Source organism: Rhinopithecus roxellana, chromosome 16 (genome assembly GCF_007565055.1).
Source record: "Rhinopithecus roxellana isolate Shanxi Qingling chromosome 16, ASM756505v1, whole genome shotgun sequence".
NCBI lineage: Eukaryota > Metazoa > Chordata > Mammalia > Primates > Cercopithecidae > Rhinopithecus > Rhinopithecus roxellana.
Window position 1 is genome coordinate 57231178 of NC_044564.1, and position 19553 is coordinate 57250730.

The 19553-nt window shown below is 41.7% G+C and overlaps 2 protein-coding genes across 3 annotated transcripts in view; one reads left to right on the forward strand and one right to left on the reverse strand.

The window, feature by feature from the left end:
- Positions 1-239: 239 nt before the first annotated feature.
- On the forward strand, positions 240-18391 carry MLANA (melan-A). Of its 2 annotated transcripts, XM_010365094.2 has the most exons (5): positions 240-374; positions 1848-1949; positions 6959-7055; positions 16325-16438; positions 18084-18391. In XM_010365094.2, exons 2-5 carry the CDS (start codon positions 1873-1875, stop codon positions 18150-18152), a joined length of 357 nt encoding a protein of 118 aa, XP_010363396.1. In that variant the 5' UTR covers positions 240-374; positions 1848-1872; the 3' UTR covers positions 18153-18391. The 2 variants fall into 2 exon arrangements, with proteins under 2 accessions (XP_010363396.1, XP_030775857.1); XM_030919997.1 differs by lacking the exon at positions 240-374 and having other exon boundaries at positions 1781-1949.
- Positions 7111-19553, reverse strand: part of KIAA2026 (KIAA2026 ortholog) — a 117119-nt gene continuing 104676 nt past the window's right edge. The window contains exon 10 of the transcript XR_004054018.1: positions 7111-7126. The gene's annotated coding sequence lies outside the window, so the exon portion shown is untranslated. The remainder of the gene's footprint in view (positions 7127-19553) is intronic.

Genomic DNA, 19553 nt, shown 5'->3' on the forward strand with positions numbered 1-19553 from the left:
GACATAGTTGTATTAAGAAACTGTTCATTGTTTATCTGAAGTTCAAATTTAGCTGGGCATCCTATATTTTATGTGATGTGGCAGTCTTATGGAGGAGGGACCAACATTTAAAATAAATGCCTTCTCTAGGATAGAGCACTGGGACTGGGGAAAACAGAGGCCACAGTCAGCTGTGACTTTTTGAAGGAAGGAATGAAGTTGGTTTCTTTCATGCCAATTAAGCAATTACAGACGACCCTGTCAGAAATCTAAACCCGTGACTATCATGGGACTCAAGACCAGGAAAAAAAATAAGTAAAAAAGATTAAGAGCCAGAGGAGCAGTCTTCACACACGCGGCCAGCCAGCGGACGGAATACTCTCTCATTCAGGAAGGTAAGAGCATTGCCCTCTTGCTATAATCATACAGGATTTGGGAAATTCTGGTGAAGTCCTCTGCCTACCCTCATTGCCCCGCTGATGTGTGACATCAACAGAATTTCTCTGCAACGTTTGTCAGTCTCCAACTTCAGAGGGCTCAAAAAGTCTCCTCGTGAATCCTGTCTCAGTCCTCTAAGACTACCAAGAAGAAAAGCAATTATTCAGGATGGCAGCTTGCTGGGGAGAAGCAGCTTTCCTGAGGTAGATGTGTTCTCCTATCACTTAAAGAACCACTTCCTCTGGTCTGAGTAGTAAGTGGTGCGTTTGCTGTTGCTGCACCATTTGCCAAGGCTCTGAGCTTGAGGTATGGGATGTATGAAAACAATTTAATGAATAATTAAGTTTCCATTCTGTCATTTTGAACACAGGGTTCACCCCTATATTATTCACTTGAGAGGATCGGTGAGTTTGACTTTAATTTCTTTTTTACAACTGGGAAGGGTAAATTACACATAAAATGAGCCAGTGGAAAGGGGTCATGTGGTGAAATCACCACTCTTCTCTCCCACCCCTCCCTGTTGTTTTAAACTGGAGCTCATTAATATAATTCTATGGGGATCAGACCTTTGAAATTCCTGAGAACAGTAAGCGAGCAGAAAAATACACAATAACAAGGAAAGGAGCTTCCATTATTGGTTTTTAATGAGCATACTTGAATTACGGCCACTGCAGTTTATGGATGGTTTTTATTGTTGTTCATTTGTATATGTTATAGTTAAAAAAAAAAATGCTAGCCAAGGGACTTGAATCAGAGAGAAGCAGAAATTGACTTAAGTAGGAAGGGAAACACATTGTTAGATAAAGTCAGGTCCTGGGCTTCCTCAGCTTGTTTTGGGTGGAGTGCCTGGGGACAAGCTGAAGCCCCTGTGTGGGGTGGTTTCCTTTGCTGAAAAGCTGGGCTGGAAGATGCTGTGCTCAGCGCTCAACGTCATGCACCCTCGCAAGGCACAGGCAACAGGTGCTCTGGGAAACACACATTATGTATCATAGCCTCTGTCTGTCTGTGGACTGATATCCAATAATAACTTTGGAGAAAAATAACTCCTCTTATTAGCCATAGCCCTGGGCCAGGGAAGGTGGAGAATCAGTAAAAACGCATTTTGTTTGTTTCTCTAGAAGTTTATGGTGCAGAGTCAAACTGAAGGCACATGAGGAACATTTTTTCACCAAATAATTTGAGTCTTTTTGCTTTCGTTTGTAGTTTCTTCTTTGAACTTTAATTAGTAGGAGGGGTTAGAAACCTGAGCTATTGTCAAAGCCCTTGATATCAATGAAAGAAGCAGGTGCAAATCTCCTCACAGAGAGAAATCAAAGGGTCCTGACTGTGGATATTGGTCATTTAGTGAGGATGCTGTTGTGGGTCTTTATGAGACAATGAACAGGGTGGCTTTGGATGCATTAACGATGCCCACATGCTTCTTCTGTTAGGTGTCCTGTGCCCTGACCCTACAAGATGCCAAGAGAAGATGCTCACTTCATCTATGGTTACCCCAAGAAGGGGCACGGCCACTCTTACATCACAGCTGAAGAGTAAGTTCAAAACCAGACCCAGCAGGGCTTCCAGTTTGCCATTTGCTGACACAGCCCGCTGACTTCCACCAGCACATGCCTGCTCATAAATCTCCCTAGTGTTTATCTCCCCAGACAGTAACATCCCTGGCAACAAGGGGAGGAGATTCTGTGCTTCTACAAAGGGCTCAGTAAAGCTTCTCTGAGGCCAAACAGGCAGGAAGATGGGAATGGTATAAGGTTGGATCTTGCCATTTTTGGGTGCACTTTGACTATTGGGCCTTATCTGTAGGTTCCCAAATGGAAAAACATCTGTTCAGAATCACAATGCCTCTTTCCTCAATCCTTGTTCTGCCTCCTCCACTCAAGCTCCTGAAGGTGGTGTGCAGACAAAATAAAAGTGAGTTGCCAAGGAGCCAGTGAGGATGATGGGCAGGTGTATGTGACTCAGCCCACAGCCAGACTCGAGACGAAGACTGAAGTCACAGCCTTTGCAGCATAACTTTATCCTAAGGAAAGGCGTTGGGTATTATGAGTGAATTAAAAAAAAGTATTTATATGATTAAGCATTTCTAAATGCTAAGCATTGTATACTGGCCTGAGATACTGTTTTTATCTTTGAAAACACTCACAACCTAGTGGGAGAGTTAGGCATGAGATTAATTTCAGCAAATATAAGTGTGGTGATGAAAACCCAGAGACTGCAGGGACATACTCTGTACGTGCTGGGAGTGGGAAAGGGACATACTCTGTACGTGCTGGGCGGCAGGGGCAGGGGAGGCCCCACCCTCTGCGTGGGACTCCAGCAGGACAACACCCTCTTATGTGGTCTGTCCAGAACTCCCTGCGAACCTGCTCTTTCTTTGGAAAGAGCTGTTGAACCATCTTTAACAGTCAACCGCAGAGACCAGCAAGATGTAAGGCCCAACAAAGGTACTGAGGAAGAATTCAGCATTTCCTGAGGAAGGAAACAGCATTTCCTCAGAAGACCCTGGTATAGGATCCTCTAATATCCCTGGCCAGTTGGAGTTGAGGGCAGTGTTATCTTTTCAGAAAATGTCCTGAGAGCAAAAACATACTCTTTGAGGGAGGGGAGCCCATTGGTCGTGGTATTAGTTAGGGTATCATTTCAGCTTCCGTATAATCACTCAACAGACTCTTCTTTAAAATATAGTTTTATGTCTCGTGTAAAAATTCAAGAGTAAAGAGTTCAAGGCCTGTTCCTTTTCTTCTTGCTGGTTACTCCCCTGGGATGTCACTTTTGTCCCCATGGCTGAAGATGTTGTGCCATCACCTCCACATCTTGCTAACAGAAAGCAGGAGGTGAAGGACAGGCTAGGACCATTCCTTTCAAGGGACACATGTCACTTCTGCTTATTGCTCCACCCCCCCCCACCCCCTGCCCTGTGGCACCTGTGGGTATCATTCTTGCTGTGTTGTAAATGAAGAAAGGTTTAGAGGAATTAGAAAATGTGTGGCCAGACATGGTGGCGCTGGGATTTAAATCCAGGTCTGTTTGCCCCCAGAGTCCATGCTCTTAAGTGTTATGCTGCAGGCCAGCAGAGGCAAATATTTGCACAATCCCATCCAACGAGAGGCTAGGGCAGAGGTCAGTATCTCTCAGTGTGAAGCTGGAGGCCGATGCTTGTCAGCTCAATAGGCTGAAAGCGGAGTTGTCCTTTGCCATGTAGGGCCATCACGCCCAGCTGGGGAACCTCATAGCCAGGTGTACTCACAACCTGAGCAAGGTAACTTTCAGGGTCTAGTTAGGAAGAAACCAACTAGGTGGTTCAACATAGAGACTTTAATATAAGAAGATGGTTAAATAGGCATGGGACTGAGACTGAGGAGGCAAAGAAGGCACAGGGGTAACCAAGGCTGTACCCACAGAATGCTGCTTCTACCCCTGTGTCTAGGGGAACAAAGGGAAGGGTGAGGCCATCAGGACCTAGAATTGGGAGGAGTGAACCCACAGAAATGGGACCCAGATCTCTAAGGAGAGATTTGTGTTTGGCTAGTTCTGGTGTCTCCGGAGCTTAGAAGTGAGGGACATGAATCAAATACTCAGGCCTCTGAGGTGGGAGCACTGGTCAGCCAGTTCTCTGCTGGGGAGGGGCATAATGAAGCTGGCTCTGAGAATGCCAGAAAACGAGCTGGTGCTTGGTATGTACAGACAATGTGAGCACTGCTGGGGTGATGATGACAGGAGCAGGAAGCACACTGGAAGGAGCTGCTCCTTCCTGACCTCCTAGGTTTGCAGGCCCTCTCTAGAGTACTCCAATGGGAGCCAGTGGGCAAAGGAGAAGTGGCATTTGCAGAGTCCAGTCCCAGCATCAGAGAGCAGAGCATAGAAAGGTGGGTTTGGAGTTGAGGGACAATGTCTTAATAAAGGGCAAAGGGGGTTATGACCATTATCATGTGAAGGAATCCCTTGACTGAAGGCACAAGCTTTCTGTGTCTTGCAACTCAAATGACGTGCATAAGCAGGGTCAGGTGGGTTATCTGACATTTTCCTTGAGAACAGGAGGGAACCTCTGGATTCCAGCACAAAAGAAAAATACCCACTCAACCCATATGTGTGGGAGCCATCCCTCTATAAAGAGAGAAAGTAATTCCTTTTGACATTTTGATGTCTGTGGAAGGGTCAGATAGCCAAAGCTTCCAGCACACTGAAACACTTAACTTCAGACTGTGAGTGAAGGAACCCCTGAATACATGGAACATCATGATCTTGTGCAGGTACTGAAGGAGATCCATCCAGAAAATAAGTAACTGCACACGGCACCAATGTCAAAACTCATTCGTCTCATGAAAAGTCCCTGCCCCCGTTGCTGTTTGTTTAAATAGGTGGGATGGAGGTAGGGGAATGGGGCTATCTTCTTTTTTTTTTTTTAATTCTTTTGCATAAAATCCAGATCCTGCATAACGGGGCCATCTTCATTAAAGCAATGCATCCCTAAGATCCGAGACTATTTATCCTTCTCACAGTTGTGCCAGCAGGTGGAATGAGGAAGAATGATGCAAATTAAGTTCCCACATCCAGCCAGGAAGGACTACATACCTGCTTTGAGTATTATGTATCTCTTTGAAACCTCAGTGGAGAGCAGTTCTCACAGTTGAGTGGACACAAGTCATCCATGGAACTTGTTAAAATGCAGATTCCTAGGTGCTGCCACCTAAGAGGCTGATTGGGTAGGCCAGGGGTGGAGTCCTATGGTCTGCACCTCAGCGTGCATCTCAGGTGGTTCTGCTGCAGGTGATATTTGGAAGATACTCTGAGGAGCCCTGCCAAACTGGGCAGTGGGTTCTTCCAACGTGTCTGGCATACGCTGGTGCTTTTCACTGTCAGTCACTTGGGCATGTTGTGAGCACCATGTGATGATGCATAAAGTGCTGGAACAGAGCTCTGTCTGTGTCAAGATGTTCAAGCGGATGCCACAGGGTGAAATGAGAGCACAGGCATGTTGGGAGTTGAATCAGCTGCCTTCAGTCATGAGAACACACTTGTGACAGCTTCAGTTCAGGAAAGAATGACTCTGCAGGAAAAGCACTGGCCTGGGAGACCTGGATCTGGCCCAAATTCTGGTGCTCACTTGCTAGGCTTCCAGTGCCAGTTGATGTGAATGTTGGTTCTGCCACTTACTGGTTGTGCAGCCCTGGGCATTTGACCAGCATAACATCAGTTGTAAAATGAACATCATTCCTACCTCAGAGGACTGTGGTTAGGATGAAATAAAAGCATGTATGTGGGGCTGTCTAGCCCAGTGCCTGGCACAAATTGGTGCTCAATGAATGGTAGTCACTATGGTGATGGTAATGTTGATGAATCTTCATAGGTCTCAGCTTCCTGATCTATAAAGTGGGTGGACTGACCTACATAAGTCAGAGTTTCCATCTAGCACTGTCATCCCATGGTTCTCTCCATCCCGTTTGCAGACGGACAGGATAAGCTTGATGTCTCCTCAGCCTTGAGACAGAAGTTGTCCAGTAGATGATACTGAGCAAAAGTCTCTCCAGGAGAAGCCTTAAACTTTGCTTCTCCTGTAGCTGCTCAGTCTCTTATGAGTCACTCAGCGCGGCAGAAACTGTCTTAGCGAGTTGACAACCACAGATAACAGAGTCAGTTCTGTTGATTTTGATCATGCTGTGATCAGGTAGATGTTAGCTAACTGAAGATGCTTGCCAGGAGTGAACAGCTCCAGGCCCTGTTTTCAGGGTCTCTGTGGTAACTGTAATGCTTCCCAGGGGTCACTGAACACAGGGCCCAAGAGGCTGGTGTAGACCCCCAGATTGGCACCCTGCTGCTTAGACACGATCCTTCTCAATAAGTAATGCTACAGCTTTGCTGTAGGTTCAGCCCAGACACTTCTCCCTAGGGCTGCAAGGAGCAAAGCGGGGAGTTTAGGGAAGGGAGGGCACAAACATAATTGAGACGGATTCAGGTTCAAATCCAAGCTCTGTTTTGTGTTAGCTCTGTATGATCACCAGTGAGTCATGTATCCTCGGCCTTTTATTTCCTCATCTGTGAAAATAGGGGATGATAAATGGTGTCTATCCTCCAGTGTTGATGTGAGAATTGAATAAGCTAATGAATGTTTAGTACAGCACCTGGCTTTTAGTAGATGAGTCAGTGTTAATTTCTATTTTCTTTTTGTGGGCTGAATTGAGAAAATGTTCTAAAACAGCCTGAGGAGAAGAAAAGATAATTTAGTTCCAATAAATACACTGTCCACATAAAGACCAGTTACTATGGCACTTCTTGTACCTGGAACTTGGTGTCTGGGCCATGTCAATTAGCAGTGCTCCTGTGGGCACACACTTGAGAGGCTCCTAGATAAAGACCTGCGCTAGATCCAGGTGCTGGAGGCCTGGTGGGGTGCCCAGTGTGGGAGGTGGGAAACTACCTGGACACCGGGAGATGCTGCTCTGGGCAGTCAAAGCCCACATGAAGAGAAAGATTGATTTATGCTTCATCATAATGTAGAACAATGTTTCAATGACAAAGCGGATTTGTCTATGTCTTGGGCCAGGGCCGCTGGGATTGGCATCCTGACAGTGATCCTGGGAATCTTACTGCTCATCGGCTGTTGGTATTGTAGAAGACGAAACGGATACAGAGCTTTGATGGTTGGTATAGTTCCCACAGCTGAAATCCCTCCAGGTCCAGGGCCCTCTTTCCAGTTCTTTCCTCTGAGTCTCTGCAGAGTCAGATAATTGCCTTATTACAACCTCTAGCTCTGATTCCAGCTTCTGATGCCTCTTTTGCTACATTGTACTTTGGCAACTCTTCCTTTGCTTCTGCTCAGGCATGAACCCCAACCAGGAACTTGCCCTGTGTCTTAGTCTGTGACTATAATAGAATACCAGAGACTAATTTATAACTAAATGACATTCATTTGGTTTACAGTTGTGGAGGCTGGGAACTCCAAGATCTAGGGGCCACACCTGGTGAGGCCTTCCTGCTGTGTCATATCATAGTGGAAGGCATCACATGGGCAAGAGAGTGAGAGCAAGAGGGAGCTGAACTCATGTTTTTTTTTTTTGAAACAGGAAATCCTGGGATGGAACACAGTGGTGATCATGAGTCACTGTAGCCTTGACCTCCTGGGCTCAAGCCATCCTCCTGTCTCAGCCTCCAGAGCAGCTGGGACCACAGGCGTGTGCCACCACACCCGGCTAAATAAAACAACTTTTTTTTTTTTTTTTTGTAGAGACGAGGTCCCAGTATGTTGCCCAGGCTGGTCTCAAACTCCTGGGCTAAAGGGATCTTCCTGCCTTGGCCTCCCAAAATGTTGGGACTACAAGTGTGAAACACTCCACACACGGCCCAAACTCACTTTTATAACAAACCTACTCTTGCAATAACAAACACACTCCTGCAATAACATTAATCCATTCATGAGGACAGAGCCCCCGTGACTTAATCACCTCTTAAAAGTCCTACCTCTCACCACTGTTGCATTGGGTATTAAATTTCCAATACATGAATTTTGGGGGACACATTCAAACTATAGTACCTGTCTTTTTGGTTCTACTCACAGCAAACTTGGGTACCTGGATGTTGTGTATAGCTAAGCACTGACGGTTAATAGGGCACAGGGGAAGGGGGTTGAGGTTCCCTTATAGCAAACAGGAGTATTCTTAGACACCTAAGGTTTTACCACTTCTGAGAATTCTTGCTGGTTCTGTTACTCCACTTTGTGACCTGGTCATCCTACCTTGCTTCTTTACCCCTTTGCTCACTGGTTACCTGTGAATTCCAAATTCTTCTGACTCTACACTAAGCATCTAAGGATATCATCAGTGCAATGAGGAAACCATCCTCCCTGCATCAGCACAAAAGGTCACTGTGTGTTTTTTAACAGGCTGCATCCTTCTTAGATGGCCAAAGGTTTTAATAGTATTTTCTTTCTTTTTTACCCAAATATACAGGAAGCTAACACAATTACACAATCCAGTCTTCTGGTACCAGTATCCTCCATGAATGGGAAACATCAACTGAGTTTATAAGCTATAAAAACTACAGGTTTCAGCAATCTTGCTTCAAAGCTAGGTAGCACTTTAGCACTTCAACACCCAAAGGCATTCTCCATAGATCTCGATCTCTCTCTCTCGTTATTACAGATCTGAGAGCTTTTCAGGTTGATGCAAAATGGAAAAAAAATATCTTTACAAAAGATGTTGGAAAGTCCCATTCCTCATTCAGCAAGCACTTCATTTAGAGGAAAAGGTCCTGTGAAAGAGAGGAGGGTTGGTGTGGGGTGGGGATTGAAGCTTGGCAAGCTGATGAGAAGGAGAAGGTGAGAGATGCAACTCTGGATTCCTTCCCTTTTTGCCAAGAAATTTGGGCAGTCTCATGTCTCCTGTTCCCCAATGTCTGTCTTTCCAGTGCATAAATACAAATACAAACCATAAAAGGCAGGGCAAGTTTGGGGGCTGACACACCCACCGAGCATAGCCCTCTAGTGTGCTGACATTTAGTGGGAAGGAGGAGGAGTTGATGAATCTGAACAAGACTCCAATATTGGAGGAAATACTTGAGGAAAGCCTTGGGTTAGAAAGTTAGGGATAGAATTCCTGCTCATATGGCTGTCCACAACAGGTTAGTATGGGAGGACTTTAATCTCTGCCATAGAATTCCATTTGTAACTCTAGCATGGGGTTATGACACTGCCTTGTAATTAGCTATTTACTTTTTGCCTCTTCCACCCTTCCGCTTTCCCCATGTATGAACCAGAACAGAGAATATTTCTTACTCATCTTCATATCTCCAATGCCCAGCACAGTGCCTGGTAGTCACTTAATTGTGTGGCATTAGGACTTGGTCCCATTGTCTGCCATTGAGTTGCTTGGAGACTAGAATGCAACTTCTCCAAGACTCACTAGCTCTATCGTACACCCATACACGTTGGAAATCTGTGATGTAACACAATGTATATCCATTTTTATTTAATACATATTTTCTTCTATATTTTGATTTCATTATATATTTGTATATCAAAAACATAATGTTTAGTCTTCCAAGAACTAAAGCTATACAAACTCAATATATTGGTACTCATTTCCTAACTAACTATAATTATTAGCTTGATCCTACTGAACACAAATGCAATAATTTTTCTTTTCTGCTTCAATGCTCTCATCTTAAATTCATTCAATTGAAAAGTAACAGAGAGTCTTAATGTCATGTGCTCAGACACTGTGAACATTTTGCTTGGTAAGTTTCAAATTCAAACTCTATGCCTCCATTCCTCTAGGATTAGATCAGTGGTTTGTAGTTTCTGAGACTTTTTATCGAGAGGGAAATGTGTTTAAATTTCTTGGTTTATTTAATTTCCATATTTATTTTTTAAATTAATATTAAAATCTTATTTTGAGATTTTCATATACCTAGAAAAGCCAGTTTGGCGATCAGAAATCTAAGTTTACTCAAAATTATGTAAAATAGTGTATTAAGTATTGCATTTAATTACATAATTACCTCCCTTTCTGTCTTCAGTGATTCTATTTTCATTTTAAAGTAAAGGGATATAAATGACATTAAATATAAGCTTTGGGCATGTGAATTACTTCATCTTTAACAATCTTCATTAAGCTTGAAATGTCTACTTTTCAATTTCCATTTGACCACAGAATAGTAGAGAGGCTGGTTGGAATTTAGATCTCTTAAAATTTCTCCCTTGGCTAACAATTCCCCTGAGCCCTGGAAAACATCTTTTGAAAGGAAAGGCTGCTTTTTGTAGCAACCTGTTTCTGCAAGAGGAAGTGGGAAATGATTTGTAATAAACTGGACAGCGGTTTTTATATTAACCAGTTTTACATCTTCACTTGGAAGTTCAAGACAAAATACTTTTGATTCTTGGAGAATTTCATAGCCCTTGCTCTCAGCTCAGTTTACACTCATGTGTCAAGGCACTGTGTTTCTTAATGCATGGTCAGTGGTCACCTGCACTGGAATACTTTGGGGTTCTTGCTAAAAGGCAGATTCTGGGATCATCTCTGGTGGTGGGATTCGGGAATCCGTATTTTAAAATGTACACCCAGTTTTAATGTAAATACAGAGAACTGGCAGTGAACTGGTAGAGTGGATCATACTCTTATCCTATGGTTAGTGAGAGGCTTTAAAAAAAAGAAAAAGAAAAATTGATAAGGGCAGTTTTATTTTTTTCTTCCCAACCAGTACACCTTTTAAATCCTTTTCCAGTTTATTGCATTAGTTAGGACTTCCAGTATGATGTTGAAAAGGTGTGGTGAGACAGGACATCTTTGCCTTGTTGCTGATCTTAGCAGAAAACCTTCAAGTATGATGTTAACTGTTGATTTTTTGTACCTAGATATTCTTCAGCAAACTTGGGTAAGTTTCCCTCTATCCCTAGTTTATTGAGAGTTTTAAATGATGAATGCGTGTTTTTCTTTTTTTTTTTTTTTTTTTTTTTTTTTTTTTTTTTTTTTTTTTTTTTTTTTTTTTTTTGAGACGGAGTCTTGCTCTGCTGCCCAGGCTGGAGTGCAGTGGCCGGCTCTCAGCTCACTGCAAGCTCCGCCTCCCGGGTTCACGCCATTCTCCTGTCTCAGCCTCCCGAGTAGCTGGGACTACAGGCGCCCGCCTCGTCGCCCGGCTAGTTTTTTGTATTTTTTTTTTTAGTAGAGACGGGGTTTCACCGTATTAGCCAGGATGGTCTCGATCTCCTGACCTCATGATCCGCCCGTCTCGGCCTCCCAAAGTGCTGGGATTACAGGCTTGAGCCACCGCGCCCGGCCGAATGCGTGTTTTTCAAATGCTTTTTCTACATCGATTGATACAATCTTGCGAATTTCTTCTTTAGTCTATTGATGTATCAGAATAATTCATTTCTCTCTTTTTTCTTTTCTTTTCTTTTCTTTTTTTGACATGGGGTCTCATTCTGTCACCTAGGCTGGAGTGCAGTGGTGTAATCTCAGCTTACTGCAACCTTCACCTTCCAGGATCAGGTGATCCTCCCATCCAAACCTTCCAAGTAGCCGGGACCACAGGTGCAAGCCACTACGCCTGGCTAAATGTTTTTGTATTTTCTGTAGAGATGGGGTTTCACCATATTGCCCAGGCTGGTCTCGAACTTCTGAGCACAAGCGATCCACCTGCCTCGGCCTCCCAAAGTGCTGGGATTACAGGTGTGAGCCACCACGCCTGGCCTGATTTCTCAATATTGAACCAGGTTTACATACCTGGGATAAATCCCACTTTGTCATGGTGTGTAATTCCTTTTATACATTGTTAGTTTGACTTGATAATATTTTGTTGAGATTTTTTGCATCTATATTCATGAGAGATATTGAGCTATAGTTTTCTCATTTTGCAATATCTGTCTGGTATTAGGGTAATGCTGGCCTCATAGCAATGAGTTACATATTATTCCCTTTGCTTCAATCTGTGAAAGAGGTTATAGAGGGTTGGTGTAATTTCTTTCTTAAATGTTTGGTGGAACTCACCACTGAACTCATCTGGGTCTGGTGCTTTCTGTTTTAGACAGTTATTATTGATCAGTTTTTATAATAGATATAAATATCTTCAGATGGTCTAGTTCTTGTGTGGATTTTGACAGATGTGTCTTTCAAAGAATTGTTACATTCACCTACGTTTTCAAATTTGCGAGCATAGTTGTTCATAGTATTTCTTGCTTATCCTTTTAATGTCCATTACTATTTCTGATAATAGCAGTTTGTGCCTTCTGTTTTTTTCTTAGCGTGGCTAAAGGCTTATCAATTTTATTGATCTTTTCCCAGATGGCATTTGGTTTCATTGATTTACTCTACTGACTTTTTCTTTCTTTTTTTTCTAGAGACAGGGTCTCATTCTGTCACCCAGACTGGAGTGCAGTGGCACAGTCATAGCTCACCGTTACCTTGAACTCCTGGGCTCACGCAATCCTCGTGGGTCAGCCTCCTGAGTAGCTAGGACTACAGCTAGCTACTGTAGTAGCTAGGACTATAGCATGTGCCACCACATCTGACTAATTTTTTTTTTTTTTTTAATTTGTAGAGATAGAGTCTCACTATGTTGCTCTGGTTGGTCTCAAACTCCTGGCTTCAAGCAGTCCTCCTGCCTTTGCCCTCCCAAAGTGCTGGCATTATAGGCATGAGGCATTGTGCTCTGCTGATTTCTTGTTTCCAATTTCATTGATTTCTGCTCTAATTTTTATTTTTCTGCTTACTTTGGATTTAATTTGCTGTTCTCTTTATTTTCCTAAGGTGAAAGCTTAGATTGATTTTGGATCTTTCTTATTCTCTAATATACACATTCAATGTTATACATTTCCCTCTAAATACTGCTTGCACTGCTAAGCAGTATCCCACAAATTCTGACATCATATTTTAATTTCATTTAATTCAAAATATATTTAAATTTCTCCTGAGATTTCTCCTTTGACCCATGTGTTATATAGAAGTGTGTTGTTTAATCTCCAAGTGTTTGGGAATTTTTCAGTTATCTTTCTGTATTGATTTCTACTTTAATTCTATTATAGTCTAAGTGCAAACATTGTATAATTTCTATTCTTTTAAATTTGTTAAGATGTGTTATGTGGCCCAGAATTTGGTTTATCCTGGTGAATGTTCTGAGCTTGAGAAGAAAGTGTATTCTGTTGTCATTGGATGAAGTAGCCTACAGATGTCTATTATATCTAATCAAAGATTTTGTTGAGTTCCACTTTTATACATTATTAGATTTGATTTGCTAATATTTTGTTCAGATTTTTTTGTATCTATATTTATGAGAGATAATGAATTGTAGTTTTCTTTTCTTGTAATATCTTTGTTTTCGATATTAGGGTAATGCTAGCCTCACAAAATGAGTTAGTCCTTACTGATTTTTTACCTGCTGGCTTTGTCTATTTCTGATAGAGAGTTGTTGAAGCCTCCAACTATAACTCCAACTTCATAGTGGGTGCAAGTACTTTTTCTTGCAGTTCTATCAGTTTTTATCTCATGTATTTTGATGCTGTGTTCTTAGGTACATGCATGTTAAGTGTTGTTATGTCTTCTTGGAGAATGAACACCTTTATCATTAGGTAATATCCCTCTTTATTCCTGATAACTTTCCTTGAAATCTTCTCCTTCTGAAACTAATATAGGAACTTCTACTTTCTTTTCATTAGTGTTAGCATGGCATATCTTTCTCTATGCACTTACTTTTTCTTTTTTTTTTTGAGACAGAGTCTTGCTCTGTCACCTAGACTGGAATGCAGTGGCGTGATCTCGGCTCACTGCAACCTCCACTTCCTGGGTTCAAGTGATTCTCCTGCCTCAGCCTCCCAAGTAGCTGGGATTACAGGTGTGTGCCACCATGCCTGGCTAATTTTTGTATTTTTCGTAGAGATGGGGTTTCACCATGTTGGCCAGGCTGGTCTCAAACTCCTGAGCTCAGGCCATCTGCCTGCCTCAGCCTCCCAAAGTGCTTGGGATTACAGGCGTGAGCCACCATGCCCAGTCCAGTTATACTTCTTTTGGTTTTTTTTTGAGACAGAGTCTCGCTCTGTTGCCCAGGCTGGAGTGCAGTGGCGCAATCTTGGCTCACTGCAAGCTCCGTCTCCTGGGTTCATGCCATTCTCCTGACTCAGCCTCCTGAGTAACTGGGACTACAGGTACCTGCCATCACGCCTGGCTAATTATTTGTATTTTTAATAGAGACGGAGTTTCACTGTGTTAGCCAGGATGGTCTCAATCTCCTGACCTCGTGATCCACCCGCCTCAGCCTCCCAAAGTGCTGGGATTACAGGCATGAGCCACCATGCCCAGCCTTACACTTCTTTTTTACTTTTTTTCAGTGGTTTCCCTAGAGTTTGCAACATACATTTACAACTAATTCAAGCCGACTTTCAAATAACACTGTACCATTTCATAGGCATTATGAGCATCTTAAAATAAAATAATCCTAATTCCTTCCTCCTGTAAACTAAAAACAAAACCTACATCCTCCAACCAACTGAATGGACCCCCTCTTGGCCAAGGGGACTCCAGGGAAACCTGAAAAACTGAGTCTTGGCCATGATGGGAAGGGAGATGAGAGATGCCTCATTATACACCCTCCCTTTTAGAGTTTTAGGTACAACTGACCAGCATTAATTTTAAAATAGAGATTATAGGACTGACAGAATTAACTCTTTGTGGCAATATCAAATTAGGAACAAGACAATGCAAGGAAAGTGTTAAATCATGCCCATAAATTTATGGTTAAACCATAAAATGTTGTTTTTTAAAAAATTAACCCTGTATAATGTGGTTTACTTTCCAAATTGACTCTGGTATAGCATCACGTGACAGATTGCAGACTCCCTTATCTTAAGCATTCCTTTATACTGACTTCAAGTCTTAAAACAGAGCTGAACTCTTTCAACCAACTGCCAACTAAAGAATCCCTAAAACCCACCTGCGACTTGTAAGCCTCTGCTTTGAGATGTCCTGCCTTTTCAGGCTGACCCAAAATATACCTTCTGTGTATTGATTTATGATTTTTACCTACAATTCCTGCCTTCCTGAAATGCATAAAACCAAATCATAACCCAACTACCTCAGGCACACTTTCTCAGGACCTCTTGAGACTGTTCTCCTGGCCATGGTCATTCATATTGGCACAGAATAAACCTCTTTAAAATATTTTGCAGTTTTTTCTTTCTGTTAACATTCCTTTCCCTTGTATCATTGCTGTTATTCATTTCAAGTGTATATAAGCATACACAATTAAATACACTGTAGCTATTATTCATTTTTGAACAAACTATTATCTGTTAAATCAACTAAGAATAAGATAAATATGTTGGGTACAGTGGTGCATGCCTGTAGTCTCAGCTACTCAGAGGCTTAGGCAGGAGGATTGCTTGAGTTCAGGAGTTTAAAACCAGCCTGGGCAGCTTAGCAAGATCATGTCTCCTAAAAAAAAAAAAGAGAAAGAAAGAAAAAGGAAGTTTTGGGAGGCTGAGGCAGGAGAATTGCTTGAACCCAGGAGGCAGAGGTTGCAGTGAGCTGAGATCGTGCCATTACACTCCAGCCTGGGCAACAGAGTGAGACTCTGTCCCCTCCCCGCCCCCAAAAAAGTTTTTATTTTACCTTCACTTATTCCTTCTTGGATGTTCTTCCTTTATGTAGATACAAGGTTCTGACCTATGTTATTTTCTTTTTCTCTAAAGAACTTCAAGGCCGGGTGCAGTGGCTCACGCCTGTAATCCCAGCACTTTGGGAGGCAGAGGCGGGCAGATCACCTGAGGTCAGGAGATTGAGAGACCATCCTGGCTAACACGGTGAAACCCCGTCTCTACTAAAAATACAAAAAATTAGCCGGGCGTGGTGGCGGGCGCCTGTAGTCCCAGCTACTCCGGAGGCTGAGGCAGGAGAATGGCGTGAACCCGGGAGGCGGAGCTTGCAGTGAGCCAAGATTGCGCCACTGCACTCCAGCCTGGGCGACAGAGCGAGACTCCGTCTCAAAAAAAAAAGAAAACAAAGAACTTCAAATGTTTCTTGCAAGGCAGGTCTACTGGCAACGAATTCCCTCAATTTTTGTTCGACAAAGTCTTTATTTCTGCTTCACTACTGATGGATAATTTCACAAGAGTGTTCCTTTTGTAGATTCAGTCTTCTTATCCTTTCCTTCAGAAATATTCTTTGCCCACCTATTGGGTCCCAGGCACTGCACTAGAGCTTTACTTCTAGTTAATTCCCACAACAATTCTGAGAGGTAGGTGGGTATTATCTTCCTAGATGCAAACTCAGAATTCAGAAAGGCAAAGTGATGAGACTGAAGGCACACAGCAAATAAGTGGCAGAACCTAGATTAAAACTCATTCTTAAAACTTTGGCTTCCCTTCTCTTTTCTAAAATGGATTCAGTTACTTCTTCTTCCCACTCACATTTATCAATTTACATTTCAGGATAAAAGTCTTCATGTTGGCACTCAATGCGCCTTAACAAGAAGATGCCCACAAGAAGGGTTAGATCATCAGGACAGCAAACTGTCTCTTCAAGAGAAAAATTGTGAACCTGTGGTAGGTTGAGATCCTTCATCAGGGTATTTTCATGAATGGCTGTTTTTAACTCAAGTGAATACAATGATTTCCATTTAAAAAGCAAGAACAATGTGAATGTACTCATTGCCACTGAACTATATATACCTAAAAATGGTTAAAATGGCAACATTTTTGTGTATTTTATGAGAATAAAAAATAAATAATAATAAAAACAAAAAACAAGGGAAGTACAGGGATTTTCTTAACTTGTGTTGTCACATACCCAGAGTTTCCAGGGTCAATAATGAGAGCCCTACATGTAAGATCCAAAGGAAGAACTTAGTCCTGGATACAATATTCTTTTATGTTTTTAGTCATATTTGCCTTTTTAATGGATGTAGATATATACAGAGGGGAGGGATAAAGTACCTATTATTTATTGTATAGAGCTGTGCTGTCTGATGGCGTAGCCACTAGTCACGTGGTGCAACTGAACACTTATAGGAGTTTAAAATAAGATGTATTATAATACATGCCATATTTCAAAGATATTAGTATGTGGAAAAGAAGATAAATGGTTCATTAATTATTTTTATATTGATTCATTTTGAAATAAATATTCTCATAGTATTAGGTTAAATAAAACATTTTAAGATTAATTTTACATGTCTTTTTTTAAATGTAGCTACTAGAAATTTTAAAATTACATACGGCGGGACATGGTGGCTCACACCTGTAATCCCAGCACTTTGGGAGGCCGAGGTGGGTGAATCATCTGATCTCAGGAGTTCAAGACCAGCCTGGCAAACATGGTGAAATCCTGTCTCTACTAAAAATACAAAAATTAGCCAAGCATGGTGGTGCACACCTGTAATCCTAACTACTCTGGAGGCTGAGGCAGGAGAATCACTTGAACTCAGGAGGTGGAGGTTGCAGTGAACCGAGATAGTGCTACTGCACTACAGCCTGGACAACAAGAGTGAAACTCCATCTCAAAAATAAATTAATAAAATAAAATAAAATTACGTAAGTGGCTTGTACCATATTTCTATTGGACAGCACTAATACATATACAACACAGTATAATGGTTGAGAGCACTGACTCTGGAGCCAGATTACTGTGTTTGACTCTTACCTCAACAACTTACTAGTTGTGTGACCATGGGCAAGCGAGTTAACCTCTCTGTGCTCTGGTTTCCCATTCTGTAACATGAAAACAATAAAAACACTCCCAGAATTGTTGTGAGCATTAAATGAAGCCCTGACACATTTATTCTGGATACAATATCCTCTTGTTTTATATTTGGTAGTGTCAATGTGCCTTTAGACACAATTACAAGGATCTCTGTGCTAAAGATGCAATGTATATAGTGTCGGTAAATAGCATTCAATGATTTGTTAGTTAGGGCTTGAGATTTTTACTGTCATGGAAAATCCAGGTATAGCTAAGCTTTTGAGATTTTTGGGAACCCCTTAACCCTATTTTTCTCTACTCTTGCCCCCAACAATTAGCATATAAACTTGTGAAATTTAACAATTACTTCATTGGGCAGAAATTATATGTGAACACTTAGAAATTTCAGTCCACAGGGAAACTATAAATGTTAACTATTTTAACTTAATCCTTTCCTAGAAACATATACACTGTTGCCAAGACCATATTCTCCCTTTCTTGTTCTCACAGGTTCCCAATGCTCCACCTGCTTATGAGAAACTCTCTGCAGAACAGTCACCACCACCTTATTCACCTTAAGAGCCAGCAAGACACCTGAGACATGCTGAAATTATTTCTCTCACACTTTTGCTTGAATTTAATACAGACATCTAATGTTCTCCTTTGGAATGGTGTAGGAAAAATGCATGCCATCTCTAATGATAAGTCAGTGTTAAATTTTTTAGTAGGTCAGCTAGCAGTACTAATCATGTGAGGAAACGATGAGAAATATTAAATTGGGAAAACGCCATCAATAAATGTTGCAATGCATGATACTATCTGTGCCAGAGGTAATGTTAGTAAATCCATGGTGTTATTTTCTGAGAGAGAGAATTCAAGTGGGTATTCCTGGGCCATCCCATTTCTCTTTACTTGAAATTTGGCTAAAACAAACTAGTCAGGTTTTGAAACCTTGACCAACATGAACTGTACACAGAATTGTTCCAGGTGAGTCTGTACTATGGAGTGCTCACAAAGGATACTTCTACAGGTTCAAGACAGAGAGCTGACTGGCCTATTTATCTGATCAAGAACATGTCAGCAATGTCTCTTTGTGCTCTAAAATTCTATTACACTACAATAATATATTGTAAAGATCCTATAGTTTTTTTTTTTTTTTGTTTTGTTTTTGTTTTTTTTTTTGTTTTTTTTTTTTTTGCGTAGTGTGAGGGAGTTTTGCTCTTGTTGCCCAGGCTGGAGTGCAATGGCGTGATCTTGGCTCACCGTAACCTCCGCCTCCCAGGTTCAAACAATTCTCCTGTCTTAGCCTCCCGAGTAGCTGGGATTACAGGCATGCACCACCATGCCCGGCTAATTTTGTATTTTAAGTAGAAATGGGGTTTCTGCATGTTGGTCAGCCTGGTCTCAAACTCCTGACCTCAGGTGATCCGCCCACCTCAGCCTCCCAAAGTGCAGGGATTACAGGCATAAGCCACCACACCTGGCCAGACCCTATATCATAGGTAAGACATATAATGCAGTTTAATTACATTTCACTTCAAGGCTCAATGCTATCCTAACTAATGACAAGTATTTTCTATTAAACCAGAAATTGGTAGAAGGATTTAAATAAGTAAAAGCTACTATGTACTGCCTTAAATGTACCTATGGCAATTTAGCTCTCTTGGGTTCCCAAATCCCTCTCACAAGAATGTGCAGAAGAAATCATAAAGGATCAGATATTCTGGAATGGTGTCATTATTTGCATAGCAACATTGCAATTTGTTTTCCTTTGGTCACATCAACATATCACCTACACTATTATTTATCTAATATTTATCTTTCAGGCAGCTCGTTTAAACTTTTTTTTGGCTTTAATTTCTATTGCCATCCTAAGTGGAAAACCAGTATCATTTTCCATAGAAGAGGATAACTATAAAAATGAAGATAATAAAAGTAATTTTTTAAAAAATTATACTTTAAGTTCTAGGGTACATGTGC